Source organism: Tasmannia lanceolata, unplaced genomic scaffold (assembly GCF_043159265.1).
Source record: "Tasmannia lanceolata isolate RefF3 unplaced genomic scaffold, GAP_Taslan_0.1 ptg000004l, whole genome shotgun sequence".
NCBI classification, from domain to species: Eukaryota; Viridiplantae; Streptophyta; class Magnoliopsida; order Canellales; family Winteraceae; genus Tasmannia; species Tasmannia lanceolata.
Genome location: NW_027518681.1, coordinates 1954304 through 1968442, shown reverse-complemented (window position 1 = coordinate 1968442; position 14139 = coordinate 1954304). Strand labels below are relative to the sequence as shown.

The window sequence follows — 14139 nt, the reverse complement described above, 5'->3', positions numbered from 1 at the left end:
TTCTTGGATTTCTAATTCAGCAGCTAACAGTGAAAAAAATCAGATTTCTAAATTTGCTGTGGAAATAAGAAATTGAAAATCCACAGATCTGGCAGTTTCCTTCACCCACTTTGCTCCTCAACCTCTCCCCTCCACTAGGAAGTACCCCCTTCCCTCTCTGTTTCCCTCTACATGAGCTGCCGGATCTATTCAATTTTTATTCAAAACTCAATTCCAAATTCAAATACAAAATGGGAGGTATCCAAATGGGCCTTACAGAGAATGGCATTTGGTTGCAAGTACATTGTTGGGAAAACATGCAAATAGTGTATTTTTTTACTTTTCCAAATAAATGGGCAGTTACATTTTCTCATACACGGTTGAGATGGATGAACTGTGGGACCAGCTTAGCCATATGGACGGTTCAAATGGTTAGGGTGGGACCCACATTGTACGGTTAATTTGGAAATGGACACAGTAGCGATGGGCATTGTGACCCACTTGCTTACAAAATGACAACCAAGATATGTGCTGCTATGACCTTTAGAGAGACCAATTTGATTTTAGCCATGACCGAGGTAACATATCTGAACAATTCGGTACTATTTTAAGTTCAGTAGCCTCCAGGGTTTGAAGGGATGTATTTGCAGAATTGGAGCATGGATTATTATGATAAATGGTAAGTAGGTCTGAGGTTGCCTGCTCCAACTCCATTCGCTTGTTCAGAAAACAACAAGGCTTTAACCAAACATATATGAATTGTAGTGGAAAACATCAACAATTCAAATGAAGAGAACTTGAGATACTTATCACACACAATGACGACAATGATACAGATTAAAAAGTTTTGATTGCTACAAATTACATTTCAGCATAACCTGGTGCTTATAAAACCAAAAATCCACATTACATATTCAGAAACCATGTCAACGCTATTGTGAAAATCACAAGTCAGCATAGGAGGCAGCACATGCAAGTACAACCGCAGGCTGCGATGCTAGGTTTCTGCACTTCCGACGATCTTGAATTAAAATCTGGTAATAATTGCTTGAAGTCCCTGCACCGTGATCTGGAACGTACTCATCACACCAAATAAATGATCGTCGGTGTTCCTAGAAGAAAAATTCATATTATTTGCCATATCCAAGATAAGAATAAAGAAATTTAGTGGGGAAATAGTACCAGGTTCTTTGGACATCTATAGAACCAGCGTCCCCAGGTTTTTCAGTCCTCAGACAACTTCAGTGTCATGTACCCATTGCTGCATAAGCAAGTTGGAGTTTTACCCCCCATGGCTTGATGCAAATGTTTTAAGATAAACCTGACCAAAGATCAGAACACGTTACCATTTCAAAACACAAGCAAATTAATACAAGATCATGTGTTATGTGACTCTGTGGGCCAAGTGAAGGTCAATTAGAAGATCAACCTGCTTAGATTGAGATTAATTTTGATGCGTTCCAAAGTACCATTGGTACATGTAAAATGGCACGTCTCTAATATTGAGAACACAAACACAAATGCTCAATTAAATAGACTTCTCTTACCTTCCAAATAAACCAGTAGAGGAATTGTAGAGAATCAGATCAAAATGTGGGTGTATTCCACTGACAATCTCACTTGAACAACATGGCTATTGGAACCAAAAAAGAAAACAGCATACGTATTCATATAAGTAGGATATGGATAGAGGATGAAGTTTAAAAAAACAGCATACGCATTCATATAAGTAGGATATGGATAGAGGATGAAGTTTAAAAAAAACAGCATACGCATTTAGTTACCCCATGTGAATATAGAAATGTAGAGGCTTACAATGCAACATTTCCAATCTTCAGACAGAATTACACAACAAAACAATTACAGAATCTTCAAAACCAATTACTCAAGCACCTGCTAAGGTGATACAATTACACAATCTTCAAAAACAATTACACAAGCACCTGCTAAAGTGATCCAATTACACAATCTTCAAAAGCAATTACAAAAGCACCTGCTACAATGATCTAATTACACAATCTGCAAACAGAATTACACAATATCCAAGGTGATTGAAGTACCTACCAATGAAAGCACTGGTGTTTATCAGAATCAACAAGAACTAGCTTACCATAAAATGAAAGCACTATCAATCATACAGGAAAGAGATCAGCTAGAACTAACTTACCAGAAAATGAAGACACTATTCAAACTCAGAAACTACAAATAAGTAAATAAATAACCAAGCCAGATGTAAATCCTAACAAAACAACAATTTTCACATTCAAGAAAATCCAAATAATAACTATAGCACAATGTACAAATACCCATTCATCAAAACATACAGGCATAACATCAAAAACCTCAATTGCACAAAATAACAGAGATTAATAGACTAATGTAAACAGAAGCATCAAATTTCAGTCTTAAAAACCCGCAGAAGACATGAAACCAGGATTTTATAATCTAGGTTTTTACAAGCTAAAACCTGGAATTTATAAGTTTGAACCCAGATTTTATAGGTTTCAACTTGCTAGCTGAAAAATGAGGGAGAAAAAAGGGCGTGAGGAAACCCAGATCTATGTACCATTAAAAGGGTAAGAAATGGGCTTTTCTAGGAAGGAAACAAAGTATTTAAACCCATCATATGCATAGTAGAACTGACTTCTTTATGAAACCCTATGGAAGCCCATATTAATGTACCATAAAAAGGGTAAAAACTGGGTTTTTCTGGGAAAGAAACAACGTTTTTTCAACAAGATTGGAGTATTCAAACCCGTCATATAAATAGTAAAACTGGCCTTGTCAAGAAACCCTATGAAAACCCTGATTCATGTACCATTAAAATAGTGAAAAAATAACTTCTCAAAAATCCAGAGAGAGAGAGACAGAATTTCTGAGAGAGAGAGAGATGAAAAACGCACCTGGAGAGGGAGAGACCAGCAAGAGGGAGAGAGCACTCTCCGGACGGACGGAAAATCTGCTTGGGGGAGGGAGAACAGCGAGAGGGAGAGACCAGCGAGAGGGTCAGAGCAACCGATTAGGTTTTTTCTTTCCATTGGTTTGAACGGACACGATTGATTAGATCTGACGGTTCTCCAACCATATGCGTTAAGTGAATAGTAGTGCGCAGGTAAGTTACCTACCCCAGTGTCTAGGAAACGTTCTCTCATATATATATATATATATATATATATATATATGAGAGAACGTTTCCTACACACTTGTGTAGGTAAGTTACCTACGCACTACCTTAAAATACAGTGGGGGCCCACATTGTTTGGGTGCTCCAAACAATTCATTTGAATGGTCCTCACATAGATAGGGTGTCCACAAAAAATCAGATCCATAGGATCATCCTAACCATTCAAACTATGGAGGCAAAAAATGGACTAATTTGTGAAGGTTTATACACGTCCATTTTACCTCCACAAATCGTAGGGTTGGGATGATCCTATGGATCTGATTTTTTGTGGACACCCTATCTATGTGAGGACCATTCAAATGAATTGTTTGGATCACCCAAACAATGTGGGCCCCCACTGTATTTTAAGGTAGTGCGTAGGTAACTTACCTACACAAGTGTGTAGGAAATGTTTTCTCTCTCTCTCTCTCTCTCTCTCTCTCTATATATATATATATATATATATATATATATATATATATATATATATATATATGAGGAAAGTGTCTCTAGTCTCTCCCCTAGATAAGCTTATCTACTCCTCCCTTTAAAAAAACACAGTGGGCCCACGCTGTTTGGATGATCCAAAGCATTCATTTGATAGGTCCTAACATAGATAGGGTGTGCCCAAAAAATCAGCACCAAAGGGTCATCCTAGAACTTCGTTTTGTGGGGCACACCATGTCCAAAATGGATGCATATAAACATGGACGTTTATATGTGTCCATTCTGGGTACCACAAGGCCCCACAAAACAAAGTTCTAGGATGACTCTTTGGTGCTGATTTTTTGGGCACACCCTATCTATGTTAGGACCTATCAAATGAATGCTTTGGATCATCCAAACAGCGTGTGCGGTTGACCGCACCTAAGCTTAGGTGCGGTCGAGGGCCTAAACACATGGGTCCCACACTTTTTGTGGTGATCAAAACCATTCATTTGCAAGGCCCCATCATAGATAGGGTGTGTACAAAAAATCAGCTCCATTGGATCATCCTAACCCTTCCAAAAGTTGAGGGCAAAAATGGGCAGATTGGTGGCAAACGGTGTCTGTCCATTTTGCCCTCCACTTTTGGATGGGTTAGGATGATCCTATGAAGCTGATTTTTTGTACACACCCTATCTATGATGGGGCCTTCCAAATGAATGCTTTGGACCATCCTAACAATGTGGGCTCACATGAGTTTTGGGCCCTCGACCGCACCTAAGCTCGGTGCGGTCGAGCGCACAATCTTATTCCTCTATATATATATATAGAGAGAGAGAGAGAGAGAGAACGTTTCCTAGATCAGATCCGATCCGGTGGCTGCTATTGAGTATGCGTTAAGTGAATAGTAGTGCATTGGTAAGTTACCTACGCCAGTGTCTAGGAAACGTTCTCTCTCTCTCTCTCTCTCTCTCTCTCTATGTATATATATATATATATATAAGCTCACCAACAGTTTCCTCATATATATATATATATATATATATATATATATATAGAGGAAAAGGATTGTGCGCTCGAGCGTACCAAGCTTATGGTACGCGCGAGTGCCCAATCACATGTGGGCCCACTTTGTTAGGATGATCCAAAGCATTCATTTTAAAGGCCCTTACATAGATGGGGTGTGTACCAAAAATCAGCTCCATAGGATTATCCTAACTCACCCATTTGTGGAGGGCAAAATGGACAGACCACTAATTTGCCCATTTTTGCCCTCCACTTTTGGAGGGGTTAGGATGATTCAATGGAGCTGATTTTTGGTACACACCCTATCTATGATAGGGCCTTGCAAATGAATGCTTTGGATCACCACAAAAAATGTGGGACCCATGTGATTGGGCACTCTAGCGTACCATAAGCTTGGTACGCTCGAGCGTACAATCTTTTTCCTCATATATATATATATATATATATATATATATATGGTAACTTAATGGGCTGTTATGCAGCCATATGAGGAATTAAAAGGGTAATAAAGGTCAATTACTTTTAAAGGATTAAGATAAGGGGAAAATCCCCTAATTATAGCGTATTTCTGGCTCTCTCTCTCTCTCTCTCTCTCTCTCTCTCTCTATTCCCTATCTAACAATATAATAGATTAGTTGTATTCCTTATTTATGGCGATTCTTTTTTTTTGAAATGGCAATAATTATATATAGCAAATTAGGAGGCCGAGATGGACCACCCATATCTACAATAGGAAGCAAGAAAGAAACAGGAACGAAGAAAAAACAAAATACAGAGAAAACCCCTTCTCAGGGAGGAAGGTGGTCGAACCACATAATAGAACCACCGGAGACACTACGCTTAGCTAGCGCATCCACCTTATCATTTGCTGATCTTCTAACATGTTGAAAGCCGATAGCAGACCCCACAGTTAAGTCCTCAATCTCATAAAAAATGGAAAGAAATCTCGACGGAGGAGCCACCCCACCTTTCAGCCAACGAATCACATTTAACGAATCTCCCTCAACAATTGTCTGATCCATCAACCTTCTATCAATATTCAAAATGCCAAAATGTGCCGCCCTCACCTCCGCATCTGAGGAATCAGACACACCATTAGAGCTGTAGTATGCCCACATAACATCCCCCTTATCATTGTGACAAATCCCTCCCACTCCTGCCAGACCCGGATTGCCGGAACTCGCACCATCGAAATTAACCTTATACATGTTTTGAGCAGGGGGCTTCCACCTTTGCAAAATAAGATCTCTGCGCTCAACACTAAAGCACACCTCTTGCCAACCTTCCCAAAGATCAAAAGCCGATACAAACTGGAAGGATGGGAGGCATCTCATATTTATGGCAATTCTCTCTCTTCGTATTCCTTACCTATGAATCTAATTGCATTCACCCTTTTTTTTGCAGCCCTCATCTTTCGTTTCTTAAGAAAGAAAATCGTTTCATATTAATTGTATTAACTGTGTGTATATAATCACGTCTCTAAATGAGGAAATAAATAATCTCCATAAATATAATGCAAGAGAAGAATTCCAAACGTCAAAGGAATTCTTCCATAAAAGGATTCCAAACGCGTAAGACGCGTATCAATTTCTCTATATAACGTTTTTATTTGCTTAAAGAGTCTTTTCCCTCATGCAATGTTTCCTATTCATGTTTGGAATCTCAAAGAAGCGTGGATTTTCGTGTGATTTTTGGCAATGGCCAAGCTTATCCAACCTTTTGACCTCTCTCTCTCTCTCTCTCTCTCTCTCTCTCTCTCACTCTCTCCCTGACCCTTCATCTCTCTCAAAGCCTCTCTCCCTCTCTGTCGATATCCCAAGAGCTTTTCCTTTTTATTTTTTGGGTAAAAAATCCTAGATCAAGGACACGGAGATTCTTTTTCATGCATATATCAATCTTTCTTTACCAACCATACCTTGCTTTATAAAGAAATGAATAGTTGAAGATGTATTCTTCTTTTATGGGCTAACTAATCATTAGTGGGTGTGCATCTTACTTATTGGCTTATTGACTTATTGACTAACTTTGTCGGTGAGGTGCTTCTGCTACTTCAAAACTTTCAAAAATAAAAAATAAAAAAATTCACTATCCCCTCTCATTCTATGTCTTTTTAATGGTTGTCAGCACCTTCTTAGTTGGAGATTCCTACTATATTTCTTATTAGAAAAGAGGAAAGTAAGAAACTAAACTTATGATGCCAATCTCTATAGGAAAATACATTAAATTTGGCTTTGGAACTTTGATGATCATTGATAATCAATACCTTTTCTAGGATTGTGATGGCTTTGTTATGGGATATGGAGAAGGTGCTCCTTTTGTAAGAACATGAGAAGGTAGTAATTTTTCATTGTTTAAAATCACGGTAAAATTTATTCCAATTCACCTGTTTATCATCCGTTATCTTTTTTCCCCGGTAGTTTTTTGTTTAAAAAAGTAGTTTACTCACGCAACACGGTTAAATCGTTTTTAGGCCTGGGGAGCTGAAATATATGCAGAGTTCCTTAGAGGGAGTAAGATATGTGATGCTTATCACTTGAAAAAAGCCTCATTCAAAAGGTATGATCACCTTATAGAGAAGAAATTTCTACGACTATCATATTTTGCTTATGACCTGCTGATGATCATGGTCTCTATGAATGTGTTGCATGGTAGACTAAGACATGTAAATTTCTCTTCTTTAAAGAAAATGGCAAACATAGGTTTAATAACTAATAGTGAAAGTAGTTCAAATGAAAACTATGAAATATGTATACACTCTATATACACAAGAAAACTATTCCATTAAATAGAAAGACAATAAAAAATTTTAGGACTTATTCACAGTGATGTGTGAATAAAATAACACAATAATTTGGGTTGGTAAAAGATATTTTATAACCTTCATAGATAATTATTCTAGTTTTTGTACAGTATAACTTATGAGAAATAAGAATGAATCTTTTGGAAAATTCATCACTTATAAAACAGAAGTTAAAAACTAATTAGAAAAGAAATTAAATTTATTAAGGTCTAATAGAGGAGGTGAATATACCTCAAATAAATTTAGTGAATTTTGTGTAAACCATGAAATAATTCATCATGTGACAAAACCTTATTCTCTATAAAAGAATGATATTATAGAAAAAGAAGAAGAATAGAAACCGAGTTGAAATAGTTAATGCAATGTTAGGAAGTTTAGGTTTACCACCAAACCTATGGGAGAGACATTACTCTTTGCATGTTATATACTTAATAAAATCTCCTATTCAGATGCTTATAAAATACCATATGGGTTATGAAAAAAGTACTAGAAAGCCTAGCTATAAATACATTAAAATGTGGGAGTGCTTAACTAAAGTGGCAATACCTGATCACAAGAAATTCTAATTAGGACCTAAAACTGTTGATTATGTATTCATTGGATATGCACATAACACTAGTGCTTAAGCTCTTAGTAGTAGTGTCTCAAAATAGTGAGATACAACATAATAAAATTATAGAAGGGAAGTGATATATCCGCCCCTTTTGATTACTTGTGACACCCAGCAGCAGTGTATCAGCCCCTCTACAGTCATTGATACACTACTGCTGGGCGTCCCAAATAATCTAAAGGGGCGGATATATCACTTCCCTTTTAGAATCAAGAGAATCTGAATTTTTTGAAAACATCTTCCCATATAACACTAGATACACTAGTGAAAGTAACCGATACAACAGGAGAAACTGAGCCACAATGGAGCAGAGCAACAGTACAATTATGAGAGCTTAGGTTACTTACCTTGAGGGTGTGGGTCCCTTTATAGAGTCGAAGCATTTTAGGAGGCTTGCCTTTCTCATAGAGTTTTCCAACGGACGACTTCCCTAAGGAGTCAGGTTCCATGTTTATCTGGGCTATCCTCGAATTTCCTTGTGGAACTCGGTTTCCGTGTATATGTGCCTTTAGGAAAGTTTCTGTGTAGGGCTCGGAGTCCCTATGTAGGCGCTTTCCCCTTTGATCGAAGTTGCTAATCGAGGGAGTGCAAAAGGACTTCTTTGCCCTTTGAGCAGAGTTGCAATCCAAATAGTTGGGGAAGTTTCTTGAAAGTGCTGATATTTTTATTTTGCCCCTTTCATATGCAAGATATAAAAGATAAATAACACCTTTCTCTAGCAGCTTAAGCTCTTGGAGTAACTCGTAGTTTAACATGGTATCAGAGCCAAAGGTCTCGAGTTTAAACCTCCCGAATAGCAAAAATCCACATGCGATGGTTAGCCCAAAGTGGGACCACAAGTGCCACGTGTTTGCCAAGTAGGCCACACGTGCGGGGGAGTATAAAAGATAAATAACACCTTTCTCCAACAGCTTAAGCTCTTAGAGTAATTGGTAGTTTAACATGGTATTAGAGGCAAAGGTCTCGAGTTCAAACCTCTCGGATAGCAAATATCCACATGCGATGGTCGGCCCAAAGTGGGACCACATGTGCCACGTGTTTGCCAAGTAGGCCACACATGTGGGGGAGTATAAAAGATAAATAACACCTTTCTCCAATAGCTTAAGCTCTTGGAGTAACTGGTAGTTTAACATGGTATCATAGCTCTTCAATCCTTTGGCCTGAGCACAAATTCGTGTGTTCTTCCTCCGGCACGTGGGCGACCGATCTATACATCCGTCCTCCTGGCCACCCTAGCCTCCACCAACTGCTTTTCTATTTTATTTTTTTCCTCACCATAGCTTCGGTCTTTGCATTCGCAGTCGTCTTTGTTTCCGTCCACGATGGTTGGTTTAAACTGGCGTGGGAAGAAAAAGGCAATGAGTAAGTTCCACCCGTTTTAGTCTCTGCAAACCCATCATATTACCTTTTTAAATTTATCTAGGCTTGTTTCCTTGTTGCATTTTTCACATAGGTATTGTTACCTGTTGCACATCTCATATGGTTATAAAGTTTGCCTCACATGATCATCATCGGAAAAAATGGACATATTGATTACTACAATGTGTCATTCTCTTCTGTCCTATTTTTTTCACATCGAGATGTTGATACCGGCACTCCTTCTAATCTAGTTTTTGAGATTTTCTCTCTTGCCTCTCTCTAATTTGCATGCCCATGTTTTCATCGAGATACCCATTTTCATCAGAAAACAAAATGACCCCAAAATTGATATTGGCAATCCTTGCTTCTAATTTTCCAAAAGTTTCATCCCTTGCAGATTTTAATCCCATTGTTCACTTGGAAGCCCATCTTGTCTTACACCCCCTAATTTGATATATGTACTCCTCCTTTGTTCTTTGTAAAAATCCCACTACCAAATTTGATACTTACACCTGCACTCTCTAAATCCGTAATATTGTTAAGCTTTTCTCAATATTGCTGATATTTGCCTTCATCATCAGTCGCTAATTGCCACCCATCTCTTTGATTTTTCTCTCTCAAATTTTGTCTTCTTTGTTGCCCATTCCGGCATTGGTAAATAGTGACCTATTTCTTGCCCATTCCGGCATTGGTCATAGTGACCCATTTCTTGCCCATTCCGGCATTAGTCCGTTGTAACCCATTTCTTGCTCATTCCGACATTGGTCCATTGTGACCCATTTCTTGCCCATTCCAACATTGGTTCGTTGTGACCCATTTCTTGTCCATTCCGGCGGTCCATAGTGACCCACTTTTGTTAGGATCGGTATTCCAAACCGACCCATAATTACTCGCCCATGCCGGCTTGATCTCTAATCTGCCCATTGAGGCAATCATTGGTTGAGGTTTGTAAGGCCACTTTGTGGCTCATCTTCCAAGCGACATATTCTTCCATGACGGCAGGAATCATCATCTTATTCGGCGATCAACGTCACTCACCATCATCGGGGGATCTTCATTAGCGTGCAGAAATTTTGGCAGTGCATCCAATGTTCAATTTCATTTTATTGGGGGATTTTATTGTCATCAAACGTATGTTGATTTTTCAATCCACATACGTTTGAGGGGGCATATTAGAGAATAAAATCATACCTTAGATTGATTGGCGTGGGTTTAGCAATTGTTTAGATTAGGCAACTAAGTAATCCTGGTAGATTAGGTAGTTTGCTTAAATTAGCAATTGGGCTAATCTTAGTAGTTAGGATTTCTATATTTATCTCTTGCCTTGGTTATGTTTATTTCTTTCTATGTTTGTCACCGTGAGATCCAATGTAAATCATCCAAGAATAATAAAAATTCTCAATTTTATCATGGTATCAAAGCGTATGTTGATTTTCAATCCATATACGTTTGAGGGGGCATGTTAGAATATGTGAGATCTCACTGTTAGATTGTGTTGAAATCACACCGTTGGATCACCATGGTGCTAGGCAAGTGGGTTGAATGAGGTAACCTAGCTAGATTAGGTAGCTAGCTTAAATTAGCAATTAGGCTAATCTTAGTAGGTAGGATTTCTAGATTATCTATTGCCTTGGTTATGTTTATCTCTTTCTATGTTTAACCCTTTGAGTGTTCTATATAATCACTCATTAGGGCTAATTGTATTGTATTTAAGAATAATAGAAATTCTCAGATTTTAACATGGTACCATAGCCAAAGGTCTCGAGTTCAAACCTCTCGGATAGCAAAAATCCACATGCGATGGTCGGCTCAAAGTGGGACCACATGTGCCATGTGTTTGCCAAGTGGTCCACATATGCGGGGGAGAGTTAAAGTATAAAAGATAAATAACGCCTTTCTCCAACAAAGCTTTTGCAGTAGTTGGTAAGTTAACATGGTATCAAAGCGTATGCGGCTAAATAGGTTTCTTTTGGGAAAAAAAAAGACTATTGAGATTGGCACTACAACGCTTTTTGGTAACGAGATAAACTCACTTTGTCTTTTATTATTTGATTGGATGTTGAGAGCTTTTTGGGAACTGGCAATTTTGACATCTGATTAGATATATAATTGCAAGGTGAGTTAGTCCCATTATCTAAACATGGCTTAAAAAGAATATACGGCTGTCAGTATCAAAAGTCAAAAGTAAGGAGTGTAAATAGCATCTTCCTTTATTCAAAATCTAAAAGTGTAACGCTACAAGGCAATAGCTAGTCAATATTTGTGACCATGCATATTCTAGATGATGTGACATGGGCCTGGCGCAAGCATTGCCACTTATAGATGATAAATTCGCACCCTCTGTAGGATAATTCGCACCATTGTACGATGAATTGACGTCAAAAAAGAGGGGCTTTTTTACATCAATTTTGGTTACTGTGGTGTGAATTATCCTATCGAGGGTGCGAATATATCATCACCCATTATTAGTCAAGTCATCTTTTACCTACTTCACTTTTTTAAGTCACTACGTGCCATTGACTCCTATTAAACGTAATGCAAATAGGCGGAGATCTCGAATTCCTTACTCTTACTCGTATCATTGATGAGTTTCCTATCTTTTATATGAGGGGATTTGCTAGGAGATTTCGCGGAAGGCAATTTCACAGCTGACTTTTGCACGAAAGAACAGCCATATCAGATGAATTAAAAGAAATACAACACAATCAGTTAAAAAGTGAGCCTCTGTGACGGTTTTTTCATGAAAGTGTCAGCCGAGAAATTGCGTAACAATTTCCTTATATTATTTTCTATTAAGCAATGCATCTTTTGTGAAGGTGATCTTGTACAGCACATATTTTTTATAGCCATACAATCACAATAAAATTAAGGGGAAAGGTTCCAGTTCTGGTCAGATCGCGTAGGTTGCCTGAAGCATCAACCCCACCAACCCGAAATTAAATCAGGTCGTCTTTTCCTAACCCAATCGAACTCAAGCGATTACCAAGTCAACCTGAGTTGAAAAGAATACGGGGGCAAAAGAATAGGGGTGCCAAGTTGCACCCCTATTCTAGGCTAAAGAGAGGCTTTTGTGGGCCACCTTCATGTTCTTTTCTAGGGTAAACAGAGTTTTTTGTGGACCTGTTACATAGATGGAGTGGTAATAGGAGTCTTAGATGGAGTGGTAACTATGTTTTCTATTTGTAAATAACATGTAACCAGTCTTTTGAACGGAATGAAGAAAGTTATCCCTAAATTTGTGTTTTTGCACTGAAAAGAGGTACGGTAGACTCTTCGACGATGACGATGACCTTTCTTTTGTGCCTTCGCCTTGTGTTCTATCTGCTTTATTTCTCTCTTCTTTTCTCCTCTTTTTCTGTTTCTTCTTTTCTTTTTCATCACACAAGCATTCTTGACGATTCTCTCATTGAACTCTCCATTCAACTTCGTCAAACATAGGGGCTCTTCTATCTTCATGCCAAGTGAGAGTGTCATCTTCTTGAACTTGTAATGCGGGTGCTTAAGAGGGAAGAAGAAGAAAAATAGAAATCAAGAACACAACAAGAGAAGAAGAAGAAAATGGGAGCAATGCTCAACCCAATTGATATTCCATCAATTACATAAGCTCATCAACATCAAAATCCCCTCTAAAGATGGTTTCTAACTCTTTAAATAAAAGAAAATCAAAGCAAATTCGTTCAAGTTCCTCCACTAGCTAGCTTAGGGACTAACATAACATTAATTGCATTGGAACTCACTAACTTTGACTGTTGCCATAACTTTCTACTCTCTTGTCCAATTTTTGAGCACAAATACTTGTTGGAAAGATCTCAAAGAGACCTACAACTTTGTAGTTTACTACTTTTCATAATTCTGCCATTTAGAGGTCCAAAAAAGAGGTTCAAAAACAAGCCAGCAACATTAATGAAGGACTGCACTTTGGAACTCCACCAAAACCACCTAGGCATGATATGGCTTCCATGTTGGCACTGCATCATTATCTCTGGGTGAGAAAGAACTCGCCCACGAGTTCTCATCAAGCTCTCCATGATAAGTTGTCAAGTCTTTAACATTGAAGTTGGGTGAGTATTGATATTTGGAGGGAGCTTAACCTTGAATGCATTATCCCCAATTTTCTTAAGCACTTGAAAAGTGGCATCCACAAGATCTTGAAATTTGCTAAACTTCCCTGGTTCAAGAAAACTCGCCCTCGAACCTTGAAGTATCGAAGAATGATCATCAATTAAAACTTCCCAAGATCAAACTCTGCTTCATAATCTCCATGAAGAAGTAATAATTTGTCTAGATTTTGAACATGTTTGAATATATAAATATCAACTGTGAGTTTCAATGTGGGATTGAATAAAAATGGATCGATGTAATTGGATGAAAAAATTGATGTAATATTTTTCCATTCACCCATCACTTCAATATCCATCGGTTCACCTAATATGCAATCGGATCCAATTTCTTTGGTGATGAATTCATTGAATTGTCGTTGAAGTTCCTCATACTCCTCGTTAGTTTCAACAACAAGTAGAGCATCAAATTTACCATTATCATTGGTCTCTTGATCAAATTTGTTCTTGGAAAGAAAAAAGTTACTCTCATACCCTATCTTGAACCATGCAATCCAATACGGCTTTGGATGTTGTTCGGTTTTGAGCTTGTGCTTGTTCACCATTTTATGAGATACAATGTTCTCACAACTCCCACCATCGATCACAATGGATCAAACCTTGTCATGAGATTCGCATCAAGTCTTGAAAATATCGGAACGAAGCCAATCATCATCGG

General features: G+C 38.1%; 1 protein-coding gene across 2 annotated transcripts; it reads right to left on the bottom strand.

The window, feature by feature from the left end:
* Window positions 1-766: 766 nt before the first annotated feature.
* LOC143875694 (uncharacterized) lies at window positions 767-3105 on the bottom strand. 2 transcript variants are annotated; one of them, XM_077377298.1, is made up of 4 exons: window positions 2883-3105; window positions 1527-1612; window positions 1162-1300; window positions 767-1048 (listed from the first exon to the last, which is right to left on the bottom strand). In XM_077377298.1, exons 1-3 carry the CDS (start codon window positions 3015-3017, stop codon window positions 1204-1206), a joined length of 318 nt encoding a protein of 105 aa, XP_077233413.1. In that variant the 5' UTR covers window positions 3018-3105; the 3' UTR covers window positions 767-1048; window positions 1162-1203. The 2 variants fall into 2 exon arrangements, with proteins under 2 accessions (XP_077233413.1, XP_077233412.1); XM_077377297.1 differs by having other exon boundaries at window positions 767-1091; window positions 2883-3097.
* Between the last annotated feature and the right edge of the window lie 11034 nt (window positions 3106-14139).

Bases quoted from the DNA above. Each gene is read 5' to 3' on its own strand.
- LOC143875694 (XM_077377298.1), bottom strand. From the start codon at position 3,017: ATGGAAAGAAAAAACCTAATCGGTTGCTCTGACCCTCTCGCTGGTCTC. The intron at 1,613-2,882 runs GTGCGTTTTTCA...TGGTTCCAATAG, and splicing joins GCTGGTCTCTCCCTCTCCAG to CCATGTTGTTCAAGTGAGAT. The intron at 1,301-1,526 runs GTAAGAGAAGTC...ATCTTTGGTCAG, and splicing joins TCTACTGGTTTATTTGGAAG to GTTTATCTTAAAACATTTGC.